This window comes from Lissotriton vulgaris, chromosome 2_1 (genome assembly GCF_964263255.1).
Source record: "Lissotriton vulgaris chromosome 2_1, aLisVul1.2, whole genome shotgun sequence".
Classification (NCBI taxonomy): Eukaryota; Metazoa; Chordata; class Amphibia; order Caudata; family Salamandridae; genus Lissotriton; species Lissotriton vulgaris.
The window spans coordinates 1731830247-1731847709 of record NC_141687.1 but is presented as its reverse complement, the minus strand read 5'-3'; the positions used below and the strand labels follow the sequence as shown (position 1 = coordinate 1731847709).

At 44.9% G+C, this 17463-nt stretch overlaps 1 protein-coding gene across 1 annotated transcript in view; it reads left to right on the top strand.

The window, feature by feature from the left end:
* The window catches only part of LOC147733205 (uncharacterized), a 618178-nt gene that overhangs the window by 530178 nt on the left and 70537 nt on the right, over window positions 1-17463 (top strand). Inside the window, exon 46 of the mRNA XM_086957739.1 lies at window positions 93-223. Coding sequence (XP_086813865.1) covers window positions 93-223 — 131 coding nt within the window. The remainder of the gene's footprint in view (window positions 1-92; window positions 224-17463) is intronic.

The window sequence follows — 17463 nt, the reverse complement described above, 5'->3', positions numbered from 1 at the left end:
AAAACACGTCCTTTACTCTTCTTCCTGCTTTGAATTTATTAAACTATGATTCAACAGTTTCTCTATTTTAATTTGTGTTCAATGTGCTGTAGGGGAGTTCCTTTACCCCTTGACGAATTTTGTGGGCTGCGGGGGTTACGCCATCTGCGGTGATGACTGTCGGGTTCAGCGGTACCTGGCAGACTGTCCTTCCTTCTGTGGGCACGTGGATCCGCCGAGACAGGTAATTGCTCATGTATAAATCAATAGAAGTCGCTCTTGAGGGACACGCATTCACCCACACTGCAGCCTGCAGTAACGCAGAAAACCTCACAAGTCATCAACCAAGATAGGTCCTGATGCAGTTAGTGCATAAGGAGAAACTGAGATGCAGCTCACGTAAATGTTCTGGGTTTTCTTCACATAAAACCTTTATCTATGAGAAATATTTATGTTATTAGAAGTCTCTCGTTTAGATATTCTAAAAACTGCAAATCGTAGGACTATCCAGTCAGGACATTGCTAATAATTTCTAGTAATAAAAGTGTATTTTTCATTCAACTGGTTCATACAAAGTGGTAGCGACCTAAATAATGAACTTAACGTGGTCCCAAAATACTTGGGCGGGCTCAAAATTCCACATGGCTCTACATGGCTATCAGAAACATAAAGGAAATCAGTAAGGGTCCCATCTCGGTACAGATGGCAGTCATGCGGGGGATGGAGGGAGGTCAGCTCTTGACACGTTTTCTCTACTCTTGTTAGCTGTAGTACATGTTTAACCATTCCTGTACTCTGAGCTCATGCTTCAGGATGCTTAATCCACCTGTTATGAGCTTTTCCTTTGTAAACTGGTTGGTATGTACAGAAAAATGTATAGAATTGCAACAATTTCAATTCTAGAACACGAGTCTGTCATCTAATACAGGCCTCTAACCCTCTACTTAGGCATTTCCACTCTCCTGGCTTCACTTTCCTTCCTCTATCCCCTTGTGCCATTCCTCTGCTTTTCATGTCACTCTAGCCTTGGAGGACTTATTTATTCATTATTTTAGAGTTTTGTAATGCGCTGCACATACACTTTTGGATGTGTTTTATCAGGTAGGGCAGGAGAGGGCCAGATGTCGGAAGGCATTTTCGGCCGTTACCGACCGGTATTTGAAGATGGAGATGTAGGGGCATGTTAAAATACAGATTCGGTAATTTTACCGGATCTGTAATTTTACCGATTCTGTAAAATACCGACCGATTCTGTATTTTGACATGTAGGTAGCACTGCAATCAGTGTTACAGGGGTTTAAGAATTCATCATTTACCACCAACTAGAAGTTGGTGGTAAATAATGAAAACCCTTTAAAAAGCATTTTTTTGCTTTTTAAACAGTGCCATGTTGCAGACATACATGCCCTAAGGGTATGTATGTCTGCAACAATTGCACCCATGAACAATTGAGGGGTGCACCAGGGTGTCAAAGTGACACCCTGCCACCCTTCAATGTTTCCCCCAATTACCGTTACCGAATCATACCGATTCGGTAATGAAATCGGTAAATTAACCTAAATCCCAATTGCCAGTTCTTAAATACCGAATCGGTATGATTCGGTATTTAAGAATCGGTAATCTGGGATTACCTACATCTGGCAGATGTCATAAACTCTGTCCACAGTCCCCGTTGTGCACTGAATTTTCATTAGAAAGCAAGTCTGCATAGTTCAATTTTAAAAATGTCTTGCTGGTTCTACAGTGTTTCATTTCGAAAAAGGTCAGTGCTGGGGCACCATGTTTTGATTGGAAGCCCTCGTCTTTTGAACAGCTGTTGGATTTTGGGGGCGGGCACCAATGAAGCGCATTGTTATTTCCACCTCACTCATATTTATTCCACCTCCAGACAATCCCTGCCCCTTTATTACACCCTCATCTCGGCCTTTCTGGTCATTTTCATCCCTGCTTTGTTTCTTTGTAACTGTATTTCCGTCTTCCACGTTTTTCTTCTTTCCCTCTTTTGTACTTTTCTCTCTTACTCTGGTGATACGAATAAATCTGTGCTGATCCCAAAAATTTAAAGAAAAAAAAAAGGACTGGGGTTCTTTTCTAATGGAGTGGTTGAGTGCATACCACAGCCTTCATCTCTAGCAAAAATAATGCATACACAACAGCTTTAAATGGAGTTTGATTTTGACTGAAGGTTTAAGCTTGTTATTGTCCATGACGTTGTCATATTCTGATGGGTAGAAATGAATGATGCACCAGGTGTGCATCGACCAAAGAGAAAGAGTCCTACCCAAGTGTGTCTGCCATTTGGGTGTTAGACACTGATCGCTCTTAATGCACTACCACTTACCATTGGGGAAGGTCCTGTTGTGGGTAGGGTACATCCTTTTGTAAAACTCTGCCAAAAAACAGGAAAGCGTATGTTCTTCAAAATCAACGTTAAAAAATGCACTAAAACTACAGACTTGTTTATGGTAACATTTCCTACAAAACCCATGCCAAGTGTCGGTCCATCGGAAGTGTGCAATTACAACGACATTACTCACATCACTGCATTACCAAGTGGCAGCACTGCAAAAGCCGAGTCCAGAAGAGAGGCTTGAGAAGGATAAATGAAAAGAGAGCCTACCCAAATGAAACAGAGACATAGAGTCAAAATTCCCTGCCTGCCATCTCTGTATAGCAGTGGGAGCTGCTGACAAACTTGTTCCAGTTCGAAGTTCTCTCTGACCAAGGAATAGGTTTTCTACAGAAAACCCAGAGATCTAATGCTCAACCAGAGCTGGAGTCTGCTTGACAGCCAGCTTCCCAGAGATGGGGGGGTATTTCTGAAGTCTGATCTGAAGGAAGAATTGCATTTCTAGTCCTGGTTGCCTGAAGAGTCATTATTGAGCAAGATGGCAGCAGTGAGCCAACCCTGCAGAAGAAGCGCATTGGTTCGATTGACAGAAGCGGTTAGTGCTGTGGCCTGCCAACCGGAGACTCACAACTAATTTGACTGGCATGCTTTAGCCAGAAAGCCAGTTTCAGAAATCCTTTGAGGGACTCCGGTGCTTCTGAAGTGTGCTGTAGAGGTTTTCTCTATTGAATTATTGTGAATGTATCTAGGACCCTAATTAAATATGCCTGATTCATGCCCTTATGCGGTTATGATAAATCATGTCCTAATGAAGGCATACGAATCTTACCCATATTCAGCCATAGCCCACGCAGCCCAAATACGGCAAGGCTACTTCCTTAGATTCCTAGAGAGCACAACGAGTTCTTTCGACACACCAAACCCTCAGTAACCTGGGAATTCCCCATGTCTTTGTTTTGATTTGTCATTGAACTCCTGCGAGCACTAAAGGAACAGTCAGTTCTTAGTGACATCTTTTATTGACGTCTTATGTCCAACCTTACGTCAAACACGGCACCTTCCACCGAAGGGCATGTATGTCTGCAACATGTGCACCCATGCACAATTGAGGGGTGCAACAGGGTGTCCAAGTGACACCCTGCCACCCTTCAATGTTTCTCCCAATTACCGAATCGGTATTTACCGATCCGGTAATTGCCATTCATTCCTATGGGCCTTAAGGCCCATAGGAATGAATGGCAATTACCGGATCGGTAAATACCGATTCGGTAATTACCGAATCATACCGATTCGGTAATGAAATCGGTAAATTTTCCTAAATCCCAATTGCCATTTCCTAAATACAGAATCGGTATGATTCGGAATTTAAGAATCGGTAATCTGAGATTACCTACATCTGGCAGATGTCACACAGTCCCCGTTGTGCACTGAATTTTCATTAGAAAGCAAGTCTGCATAGTTCAATTTTAAAAATTTCTTGCTGGTTCTACAGTGTTTCATTTCGAAAAAGGTTAGTGCTGGGGCACCATGTTTTGATTGGAAGCCTTCGTCTTTTGAACAGCTCTTGGATCATGTCCTAATGAAGGCATACGAATCTTACCCATATTCAGCCATAGCCCACACAGCCCAAATACGGCAAGGCTACTTCCTTAGATTGCTAGAGAGCACAACGAGTTCTTTCGACACACCAAACCATCAGTAACCTGGGAATTCCCCATGTCTTTGTTTTGATTTGTCAATGAACTCCTGCGAGCACTAAAGGAACAGTCAGTTCTTAGTGACATCTTTTATTGACGTCTTATGTCCAACCTTACGTCAAACACGGCACCTTCTAGGTGTAAATATACCAACACTTGCCTTAAGCAAACACACGGTGGTGTGGAGCAGAGCGGTTATCTACTTATCCGAAGCCCAGCTGATGCGAGAGCCGCAGGAAGCCGCCCCTCCCCTTTGACATGCTGGAGAAGCGCCCTTTTCTCACGTCGAGAAATCCAGCTCCGGTGTTTCCAGTCATCCTCGCGGATTACTGGGAGATCGAGTCCTGAGAAACGAGATACAAGACCTCCTTCATTCTATAACCAAGGTACGGAGCTGACTCGAACCTTAGAGAGAATTCTTGATTCAGATTCTTGGCAAAAAACCCAACTTAACTTAAAACTGCAACTTACTTACTCCTTCCCACGTATTAGGCTTAGGTCAGGTACACCGGGGTAGGCGAATCTTAGAAGCACCAGTTGAGTTTGTTAGTCAATGTTTTTATGTATGTAAATATTTTATCCGTTTTAAAGTATCATATGGCTAAGAAACCATATCAATGCTTTTACAGTATTATTTCAGAATACTCCTTTTACTGTACGCACTTTACTTCATGAAAAGTATTGCAATTGTGGCAATTCATTTCTCTTGCATGAGAAAGAAGACTGCTCAATAAAATAACACCTTTTATTGAAAACGCCCGTCTAAATATTTCTTTGCACTCTGGTGGAACTAAGCATGCACGATTGACTGAGTGAAATAGCTGTCTATTGTTTTCACACAACTCTGGAGATTCACTCCTTATTCTGGGGGAGCAAAGTTGTCATGTCATATGGTTGTCAGAAGCTAATCCCTTCTTGTCTAAATCAGGGAAGTTAACCCCTCCCTATTCATTCGAGAAAGTTTCTAGTGACCTCTGAGCTAGCTGGCAAAACCTCATTAAGTCTAACATAGTCAGTAGAGACCTAGAAGACCTCAGTCCTACGTCTACACTGCTGTTTATGTTATTCCAATGCGCAGAGCCTATTGGGAATATAGGAACTACACTACAGAATTTGTTGTTGCCGCCATGGCATGTGTTAGGTGTGCGCCATTTGTCTTTCTGACTGAAACCAGATTCATTGTTACCCCTGACACCCATTGTTGTGCCTATGATTGAGGTCAGCACAGCCACAGGACTCTGATCCAAACAACATCTGTCTTCCCGGAGGAAAAAGGCTGCAGTCTGTGGTGCCCACCCCAGGGTACCCCACAAACCAGCATGAGTGGCGTGCACTGCACTGACTTCAGGTGTGAAGAAAAGACTACACTGCTCTGAAGAACAAGGCTGCTGCCTTAGTTCACCATATATATATATATTTGAAAACAATCAGTGTACCCAATAAAGTCGGCAAGGGACCTTGGGAGTGGATTCTTTTTAAACAACAGTGGTCTTACAGGCACAGGTATACAATCTAATAAATATGGACACAGTTGTTTCTATATTGGTATAACGTACCCAGCCGGACAGAGATCTAATATTTAGTTATTTAGTAGTATCAACAATTTCAACAGCAATTTACAAGGTGGGGCACAAGCCTGTACGCTACTTAGCATTCATGAAACGTACAGTTGGGAAACGTAAAACACAAAGGGCTTTTTAGGCAAAAGCTTAAGGTTCTGTTATTCGTACAGTTTCAATTGTCAAGCAGAACATCAATACACCTTTACATATAAAGTGACATCAAGGATCATAAATGTATAAGGTGCGCAATTTTGTCGACGGCGTTTCGATCCAACTAAACCAATATGTGGATCATCATCAGGACATGTGATAAATGCCTAATAAATGCAAGCCTTGTTTGCCTAGGGGAAAATAAGGGGAGAAAAGGACAACAAAAACCAATAAGGTAAATAAGTCGGAAAGGCGGTTCTTCAACAGAGTGTCTGCAACGTCTAATGCCAGTGAATAGGCATGCAAACTGAGACAAGGTGAAGTGGCTAGGCCAACCAGGCAGTTGCACAAGAGATGTGAGCAAGCCAAGAAATGAAGACCTGCATAACCGTGTGGGTACAACGTACAATTGAGGCGCAAGGTGTTTTTTTAAATTTAATGTAGCTAAGGGTGGTGCGTGTCCCCGGTGTGTGGAGGATCAGTTATACGGAAAGAATACAGGCGGAATTACGCACTAAAAAGTAATGAGTGCGCAAGGAGACAGTATGCGGGTAGCAGGTTTAGAGAACGTGATAGTTAAAACGGATAAATAGTGTAAACGTGAGCTGGCCGACGTGGCTAGCGGCGTCAGCAAGGTGGAGTGGTGCTGGATATGACAGTACAACGATACCCGGAGGCGTATACCGTAAAAGAAAGTAAAACCAGAAAGACATATTCATGTGGAATAACCGACGTTCACCATAGCACTGCCTGACAACCGTAGCAATAGATATCTACATGTCAATTGGCCTTAGCCATTGTGTTCTACAGTGCCTCAAAGCTGTTAGGTCATCCTGTCATGCCTGGAGAAGAGACCTGCAAGTCCACCACATCCCAGTAAGGTTACTATTTGACTGTCGTTGTGACTAACCAGACGAGAAAAGTAGGTCAGTTGACACCCTGAGGTTTATCTGCTACTGACTCTTCAAAAGCCAGACGAGAGCCACCATCAGAAGCCAGATACTCCTACTTCTGTCTTCAGGATATTGTAGAGCATCATGACGTCACTGGACCTCAAAAGTTCTAACACATGAACCACTGATGGCCAAGTACAACTCCAGTGAGACAGAGTGTATTCAGAAAAGCTACCACAGCCATCCATTGCCCAGAGGAGTGGGTGAGAGACTATTTGCCAGTCGCAAGCCAGAAAGTGAATATATGTCAGCAGCACCTTTATTTGTAGAAACACCCCCGGGCCCTGGACTATTAGAGAATGGTTAAACTGACAAATCTCTTTTGTGAAGCAAGAGAGGTTATTGCTTAGTTGAGGAAAGCTTATTTGAAAAACATCTGTTATGGGGTTGCTGAGCGATTCCATTGCCCTTTTGGTAGTTCATGTCTTATTCTTTGAAGTGGTCTTATTGCAAGACCCTGCTTCTCGGGCGTGTTGTTTATTTTGATTCTTTTTTACTTTTCTTCCTTCTCGTTGTTTCTTCAGACTTCTAATTGTTTCTTTCATGTTCTATTGCCCTCACTCTATCTATCTATTGCCCTCACTCTATCTATCTATTGCCCTCACTATCTATCTATCGCCCTCACTCTATCTATCTATCTATCTATCTATCTATCTATCTATCTATCTATCTATCTATCTATCTATCTATCTATCTATCTATCTATCTATCTATCTCACGCACTCTATCTATCGACATCACTCTGTCTATCTATCTATCGATCGCCCTTAATCTATCTATCAGTCTATCCATCTATCGCCCTCATTCTATCTGTCTATCTATCGCACTCACTCTATATATTGCCATCACTCTGTCTATCTACCTATCTCCCTTAATCTATCTATCAGTCTATCTATCTATCGCCCTCTCTCTATCTATCTATCACCCTCCCTCTATCTATCTATCGCCCTCCCTCTATCTATCACACTCACTCTATCTATCGCAACACCACAGCATCACTCAGCACCACCAGAGCATCACTCAGGGGCACCACAAGATCACTAGGCACTACCACAGCATCACTGAATGCCACAGCATCACTCAGCGCCACCACAGCATCAATCTGTGCAACCATTCAACAACAACTGGTTCAAATATGTTCTCTCAATGTTTCAAGCTTTATTATAAATGTCACAAAAAGATGTTAATATTTCACTTCTGTTCTTGGATTTTTGTCACAATAATATACACTGAACATAATCTTCATAAAAGTTATTTACAAAAGTTTAAGCTATTGCCATTATAAATTACAATAACTTGTATTTAAGTATTAATTATTAAAAAAAATAAAAGGCATTGTTATTTGTAATATCAATACATCTAAGTCACGTAAATACAACACATATTGCATTACAAATGCTATAGGTGTCACATTTGCGAAAGTTAAAACTATTGCCATTGTAAATGACAAAGCTAATAATTTAGCTATTTTCAAAACCAACTCATAAATACAAAATTTGTCATTTACAATACCAATAGCTCAAACTTTATTAAAGCGAGACCTATTGCATTGCAAATGCTTGTTGCTAATGCTTTGATAATAACTTCACTAAATGGAGCTGCTCTGCTAATCTGATTTGTTATATTATCGTATGACGAGTTTTCCCTGCACTTCAAGTTCAGTCAAGATGCTGGAGGCTTTTCACTCTACAAGCTGATGCTGAACGGCTGTTCGAACCTGAGCTTAGCCCATACTTAACACTTGGTGATCTTGCATACATGGATGGTTAGACCTTAAATGTGCCCAAAAAATGATGACCTTATTGTTGTTTATTGCCATGAACAAGTATTTGTAAGAACTAAAGCCTATTTAACCAAAGGACTATGTGACTTTGTGGGAACGGTTCACCTTCCCAGGACTCTTATTAACTCTCACTCTAAGGCGTAAATAATGCCATGTCTTACAAGAACTTTCCAATGGCTATCCACCACGGCTTTATCCTCACGAGTTACCCAACTGTCGATATTCCCTTTTCAATAATAATAAAAACACTATATAGCTCATGAAAAAGAGTTTGCATGCCAATACACAATAAAAAATATTTTTTATGAGAATCTCTTAGCTCACTGACCATACAGCATGATTATTACCCCAGATGAATACAACTTTATGAACTAATAATAAAGTTAGGAACCTTATGCTGGAACATATGCATGTGGACAATTCTTATCACTTACTAATGGTGATGGAACTCACACATACCAAATATTTTTACAATTTAATATGCAATTTTTAGTCTTCACTTTACTCATGGCGGTGAACCCACCTGCCTGAAAAAAACAAGTAATTGACCTAGATCCATACTATCTCTATTCTTGCAGTCTTAAAAAAGCCTCATGCTATCTACCCTCATAGTATAAAGTATCACTCCCTGTTAGAAATGACAGCCTTAGGGTGATCTTCTCCCAATTTTTTATCAGCCTCCTTCTGTACTCATTTCTGCTGGTTTTAGGACTTTGAGCACTTTACCACTGCTAACCAGTACTAAAGTCCACGTGCTCTCTCACTTAAACATGTTATGATTGACTTATTCCTGTCTGGTATATTTAATTTTCCAAAAGTCCCTTGTCAAGTGGTATACCATTTACCCAGGGCTTGTAAATTAATTGCAACTAGCTGTCCTGCAGCACTGATTGTGCCACTCACACACGTAGCCTTTCAAATCTGCCTCGGGCCTGCCATTGCAAGGCCTGTGTGTGCACTTTATTGCCACTTCGACGTGGCATTTAAAATGAATTACCATGCCTTAAACTCCCTTTTTATTACATATCAGTCATCCCTAAGGAAAGCCCTTGGAAACCCAAAGGGCAGGGTGCAATATAATGAAAAAAGTAGGTCTTAGAAGGTGGTTCTGCCCATCTGAGCCGCCCGGATGTTTTTTTTTAACACCTAATTTTTGAGCTTTTACTTTGTGAGAGCCTCATGAGCTGGGACTCATGATGAAACAGACTGCTTGTGGTTTGCACAGGTGTTCCCTTTGTGAGAGAAGGCCACTGCACTGCAGCCAGGGTGAGGGGCACTGGACTGGTTACATATAAACATGTGTGCACACTCATGTGCACCCTTGTAAGGGCTGCACGGGGGAGATCTCTGAATGTTGTGGAAGGAATTATGCAGAGCTGGGTGGTGACATGGAACAGGCTTTATAATGTGGGGAGACACATGTAAGGGAAAGTCAGTGTGCTTTACTGTTTTCACTGTAGGACCACTCCATTCCTCTTCTATGAAGACACGGACCACATGGGGTAGTTTCACTTCCCTAGGGTCTACAAATGTCAGACCAGCTCCAAAGTACACTGTAAGATGGTAAAAAGACGTATTCTGCTGAGTCCAAAGCCATATCTGTACTGCTTATGGGTCATCCAGAAAGGTCACATTCCACTGACTCAGCTAATAACTAGAGCCTGGCTGGGTATGACCCTGCCAGGCTGGAGCAATTACCTTCCTACTTAAGCTGTAGCATCAGAGTCCTAGCCCTTGATTGCACGCATTCAAAGGGCAAAGATCTTCTCTCCAGGAGGGAGAGATGGGGTGAAGCTGCAGGTTATCCGTCAGCATCTGTCACCCAGTGCCAGGCACCAGGCCTGCTCCGGGCCATGAAGTTAATAAGGGGGGAAGGGGGCTTTTCAGAGATCATGTAGCATGAGACCCCTGCACCACGCCATTTTGAAGAATTCCAGAGGCCTGTGCAGGAAGGAGAGAGCAGGGGCAGAGAGGTGATAGGGCAGAAGTGCCTTCCTGCCAGCCCCCTCAAAATTATTTTAAAAGGTCTTGCACAGGAAGCGGAACTCTCTCTGGGGTATGGTCTGGCTGAGGAAGACTGGTGCTGGAGCCTGGTGCCCTGGGCAGTTGGATGGAGGAACCCCCTGATTGTCCCAGGACCCTGGACTGAGCCTTTGAGGGAGTCCAGGGCCAGTGAGGAGAAGTCTGGGCCTCTGGGCAAGGAGAAGAGAGGCCCAGCAGGAAAGCCAGATGAGACAGCTCCTGGCAGAGTCACCCTCTTCATGGATAATGCAGGCAGGATTCATTCTGGCACGATGCTCCTGTCACAAAAATTAAACCTCAACAGGAAGTACTTGCAGAATGATATAAATAAAGCAGGTGCCCGAGTTGAAGCTCTTAAGTCACGCATTATATACAGCCCAAACAACTAGTGAGCATGGTCAAGGCTAGGCAGGTGTGATTCCTCCCCATAGCTCTACCGCCTACAATTAGATGTAATCCTTGATGGAGGTATTTGCATCCACGAGTTTCTCTAGCGTAATCCCCGTGTACTTCCTGTGACCAGGAGGCTGCTTCCTTCTCATCTCTGCTCTGATTGGCCTCTGACCCTTTATAAACAAGAGGCATGTGAACTCGCATGGAAGCCCCACCCGTTTGGCCCCGCCACACACACACTAGGGTTTGCAACGTCTACGCGCCCTTTCCTCACAATGATGGACAGCTCACTCGAGGGACCGCGACGCCCAAACAACTAGTTAGCACGGTCGAGGCTAGGCAGGTGTGCTTTCTCCCCATATCTACTGCCTACAATTAGATGTAATCCTTGATGGAGGTCTTTGCATCCAAGAGTTTCTCTGGCGCAATTCAGTGCACTTCCTGTGACCAGGAGGCTGCTTCCTTCTCATCTCTGCTCTGATTGGCCTCTGACCCTTTATAAACAAGAGGCATGTGAACCTGCATGGAAGCCCTGCCCGTTTGGCCCCGCCACACACACTAAGGTATGCAACGTCTACGCGCCCTTTCCTCACAATGATGGACAGCTTACTCGAGGGACCGCGGCGCCCAAACAACTAGTGAGCACGGTCGAGGCTAGGCAGGTGTGCTTCCTCCCCATATCTACTGCCTACAATTAGATGTAATCCTTGATGGAGATCTTTGCATCCAAGAGTTTCTCTGGCGCAATCCTGTGCACTTCCTGTGACCAGGAGGCTGCTTCCTTCTCATCTCTGCTCTGATCAGTCTCTGACCCTTAAAGAGGCCTGTGAACTTGCATGGAAGCCCCGCCTGTTTGGCCCCGCCACACACACACTAGGGTATGCAACGTCTTCGCGCCCTTTCCTCATAATGATGGACAGCTCACTCGAGGGACCTCGGCGCCCAAAAAACTAGTGAGCACAGTCGAGGCTAGGCAGGTGTGCTTCCTCCCCATATCTACCGCCTACAATTAGTTGTAATCCTTGATGGAGGTCTTAGCATCCACAAGTTTCTCTAGCGCAATCCCAGTGTACTTCCTGTGACCAGGAGGCTGCTTCCTTCTCATCTCTGCTCTGATTGGCCTCTGACCATTTATAAACAAGAGGCATGTGAACTCGCATGGAAGCCCCGCCCGTTTGGCCCCGCCACACACACACTAGGGTATGCAACGTCTACGCGCCCTTTCCTCACAATTATGGACAGCTCACTCGAGGGACCGCGGCGCCCAAACAACTAGTGAGCACGGTCGAGGCTAGGCAGGTGTGCTTCCTCCCCATATCTACTGCCTACAATTAGATGTAATCCTTGATGGAGGTCTTTGCATCCAAGAGTTTCTCTGGCGCAATCCCGTGCACTTCCTGTGACCAGGAGGCTGCTTCCTTCTCATCTTTGCTCTGATTGGCCTCTGACCCTTTATAAACAAGAGGCATGTGAACTCGCATGGAAGCCCTGCCCGTTTGGCCCCACCACACACACACTAGGGTATGCAACGTCTACGCGCCCTTTCCTCACAATGATGGACAGCTTACTCGAGGGACCGCGGCGCCCAAACAACTAGTGAGCATGGTCGAGGCTAGGCAGGTGTGCTTCCTCCCCATATCTACTGCCTACAATTAGATGTAATCCTTGATGGAGGTCTTTGCATCCAAGAGTTTCTCTTGCGCAATCCCGTGCACTTCCTGTGACCAGGAGGCTGCTTCCTTCTCATCTCTGCTCTGATCAGTCTCTGACCCTTAAAGAGGCCCGTGAACTTGCATGGAAGCCCCGCCTGTTTGGCCCCGCCACACAAACACTAGGGTATGCAACGTCTTCGCGCCCTTTCCTCAATGATGGACAGCTCACTCGAGGGACCTCGGCGCCCAAAAAACTAGTGAGCACAGTCGAGGCTAGGCAGGTGTGCTTCCTCCCCATATCTACCGCCTACAATTAGTTGTAATCCTTGATGGAGGTCTTAGCATCCACGAGTTTCTCTAGCGCAATCCCCGTGTACTTCCTGTGACCATGAGGCTGCTTCCTTCTCATCTCTGCTCTGATCGTTCTCTGACCCTTAAAGAGGCATGTGAACTCACATGGAAGCCCCGCCGGTTTGGCCCCGCGACACACACACTAGGGTATGCAACGTCTTCGCGCCATTTCCTCACAATGATGGACAGCTAACTCGCGGGACCTCGTCGCTTTTCGGCGCTGTGGCAAAGTTACAGACACACGTGTGACAAATGGCAAAAAAACAGCGAGTTTGCGGGAAAATCCGCAAACTCACATATATTTTTTTGCCATTTCGCGCGAATTCGCGGACCGCGAATCCGCAAAATTCACCCATAATTAATTGTCACTGAGGTGATCCCCCTAGAAGTGGAAAGGTGTAATTGCACAGGTGATGCATTTACAAATGGTGTTCCTTTTGAGGACTGGAAGTCACATGTGATTTGTGAAATCATAAACAAAGTGAGGTTCTGTTGCTGGGCTTTCCTGCTAGGGTGCCTGGTTGTAAATGCTTAATCCTGTGATTATAGCTGTGATTGACCTGCATTATTCTTGTTACCAGATATGATAAGTACTGTCATTCTAAGTGATGCCTGAACATGTATTCTTGCTACAGCGTTAGTTGATGAACAACCCAGACTATCAGCCACTGTGAGTTAGAGGTGTATACTTTATGGTCAGTATGACATGCTTAGTCAGTGTTACATGTCACTATGGCAGGTATTCCCATTATAAATGCTTTTTTGTTGTGATAATGGGGTGGGCCGCCACTGGGATGTTGCCAGTGGGAAGGGCCCTCGTTCCCGGTTATGGTTAACTCAAGGGTATTTTGGCAAGATGATATGCATACATGAGAGTAGTGGTACTAGACCCCCCTCCTGGGGGAATGTTATGCTATGTCCAGAAGCATTTTCAACAGCGTATGTGTATTTGTAAATTAATGCATAGTATTGAGTAGTGTGTGTGTGTAAAAAATGTACTTTTTCTTTTTATAAAGAAAAGGACAGACTGGACAATCAATTATGGAGTGTTATTTCTGCTTACCTGTAAATGGTGATTACATGTCCACACCACCTCCCTTGAGTAAGTCTTTGACTGCTTTGCAATTCTACCCTCTGAGAGTCAAGCGCTACAGTGGGGTGTTTGGTTCCCAGGGAAGGGGAAATGTAGACATATTGTTTGGGCAGGCTTCCAAAATAATGCCTCATTTTCCAACAGTAGGATATGTACTTTTATGGGTTACATGTCCTGTTAGTGACCAACAGCTTATTTCATTTTCCATTACTGTGAGGCCTACTCCTCTCATAGGCTATCATTGGGAAATCCTTAATACACCTTTAAGCTGTAATTACTGATCACAGAAGAGTACCTTTTTTATCTTTCATATGTTTGGAATGGCCTTCATAAATCGTCTTTACTGGTGAAGTAGGATTTAGCATTCCTGTTTTAGAAATGCCACTTTTTGGAAGTGGACATTTCACTGCTCTTAGCTCTTCTGTGCCTAACAGCCTGTCTCCAATAAATGTCTGGGTTGGGTGACAGCTACACTTTGTGCATTCCCTTTAGACAGCCATAAACACAGGATGGTGAAGTTCAGCTGCATTCCAAGCACTCATTTGCATTCATCTGTATTCTGATGGGACTTCCTGGGCAGGCAGGAATGGGGGTGATGACACCTACACTTCAAAAGGACGTGTCCAGTCCCTACCCAAAGCACTGATTTACCTCCCAGAGTTTGCCTGACAGACAGGACTGGGCAGAAAGGGACTGTGCAGACTTCAGAGGCCAACCTCCACTTCAAAGGCAGTTTTGGGTATAAGTACTGGGTCCCTGACCAACACAAATCTGACACTTCTGGATTTTGAACTGAACCTCTGTCAGAAGGACTGATGTGATGCTCACTGTACTCAACTGCCATGTTTTTCTGGAAAGACTGCTGTTCTAGTAGGACTGCTTTTCTGGAAGGACTGCTTTTCTGGAAAGACTGCTTTTCTGCTTGTTGTTCTGCTGCCTGCTGCTCCCTGACTCTGATGAAGGAGAGATAGCCTTTGCCTTCCCTCCAAGTGATCTCCAAGGGCTTGCTGGCTTGCCTCCTATTTTCTGAAATCTCAGTGACAGAAACAACTTCCTGCAATCCTGCTGGTGCTGTTGGACTCTTTCTTCTGTGAGTCCTACCGTTGCCTGGGATATCCCCTTCAGGTTCTGGGCGTTAGAAGTGGTTCTGTAGCTGCTTTCCTACAAAATCAACGCATTGTCACCACTGCGCTGATTGGAACCGTGCAGTCCTCTTCAACGCCAACGCAGTGCAGATCTGGAGACAGTCCTGTTTGGCTCGACAATGATGCGGGACCTGACTGCACAGCTTGACTTTAGTGCATCGACCTGGCTGCAAGGTTTGATGCAACGCCGATCCGATTTCCCTACAGCGAGTCTCCACTACAAGACATCGGCCCACCTGTGTGAATCGGAACTGACGCATTGCCTTCAATATGTGGAGATGATCAACGTATTTTGTTACTTGCAACCAGGAAAGGTACTTGGTTCACCAGGGCCTATCTGGGTCCTGTAGCCAGCCTGCACCTCAACGAGGTTGGCCCGAACTTTGACTTTGCCCCAGTTTGGCGCAACCTAAAGTAACATTTTGATCACTACTTGCTTCAAAGTACTTAACTACCTTTATTTCTTCAAAATTCAATATCTCAACCTCTACCCATTGGATATTCTGTTATTGTGGTCTTATTTTACTCAGATAAATATTCTCTGTTCCGCTAGGGCCAGATGTACGATGGAAAATTTCATGCGCAAACGGGTTTGCAACCCGTTTTCGCATGCAATTTTCCTCTAGGCCATGTACTAACACTATTTTGCGAGTTGCAAATAGTTTTTTGCAACTCACTATTAGGAAGGGGTGATTCCTTCCTAATAGCATCTCACAAGCCATATACGAATGTTTTGAGACCACAATTGTGGTCGCAAAACACTCTCAATTTACCCCCTCTTCAAGAGGGTGGTAATCCAGTTGCAAATGGGAAGGGGTCCCTAAGGGAGCCCTTCCCCTATGCAAATACAGGGGAAACATATTTTTAGGGGCAGGCAGTGGTCCCAGGGACCACTACCTGCCCTTATAAAATTAAACAAAAGCGTTTAATTTTTTTTTTTAAATGCAGCATCCCGTTTTCCTTAAAGGAAAACCGGCTGCATTTAAAAAAAGAAAAAACGTATTTATTGAAAAGCAGTCCCATACATGAAAGTCTGCTGAGCCCAGCACGCCACCATCCCTGGGAGGGCCAGCCATTCTCAATGGGCTCGCAAATTGCGAGTGCCTCATTAATATTCTTGAGGCTTGCATTTTGTGACCCTATTGGGAATCACAATCATTGTCTCTGACACAGTTGTAAATTGCAAATTGTGACTCGCAATTTACGACTTACTGCAAAATACTGTACACATTGCCTTCTAAGCTAAGCTTGCCTGCTCTGTGCATTGCTACCAGAGGGTGAGCACAAGATAATGTGTTGTGATTTACCCTGACTAGTTTTGTGCTCCTTACTTGGACAGAGTGCATACCTCTGCCAACTAGAGACCCAATTTTTAACATTACCCTTTCCTCAACTCGTACCAAGGAGTAAGTAGTGCCTCGAGCATCACTTCCAGCAGCGGCTCATCTGCTGTGGTGCAAAAGCATCGTCACCCATTCACCCAAGATGCGAGGAAGGAAAAATAAAACGATAATAAACACTTGGGGGCAGATTTACAATAACTGGCGCATCCCCAGGAATGCACCAGTTATTGTGCGCCGCAGTTCCGCCACCCATGGTGCACTGCAAAAACATCACAGATGCGTGACGCATCTGTGCCGTAAAGGCGGCGCATTGCTGGAGTTGCGTCACAAGCGCGACGCAGCTCCAGCACTGCTCTGGGGGGCCCTATCTGTCCAATGCTGCGTCAAGCCTTACGCCTGCTTCAAGCAGGCGCAGGGTTTTGACGCAGCATTTCCCTAAAAGTGACTTAGTGAAATCTTGTAGATTTCACTCAGCCACTTTTAGGAGCCGTTCCTGCACAGGAACGCCCCCTACCCCCCCTGCACTGGAACGCCTTCTCATGGCGCAGGGCTTTACAATGCGACGCAGCTCCCAGATGCGTCACGTTGTAAATACTCCGCACCATGGTGCATCTTTTGCACCACTTCTGCGTCACAAAAGTGACGCAACAGCGGCGTAAAAGAGGCACAAGGGGCTTAAACATCTGCCCCTTGAAATGACAGTAAGTGTGGTGGACACTGCCTTCAGTGTGCATGACTGTTTAGCCGGCCGTCTCAAGACAGCCAAGCCATCATGCACAGTGAAGTTCGTTCCAAACCAGCTGCACTGCTGGGTTGGAGAGAGCAGGCATAGGCTCCCAGTTTTTCTGTAAGCACAAATCCAGGACGCTCAGGCCAATTCAGAAGCTGCTCTCATGCATGAGAGCAGCTTCTGGATTGGCCGCATGACAGTCTGGGAGCCTGTGCCTGGAGAAAAGGAGCAGAAGAGCGCGACGTGGCCGGCTGCAGGTA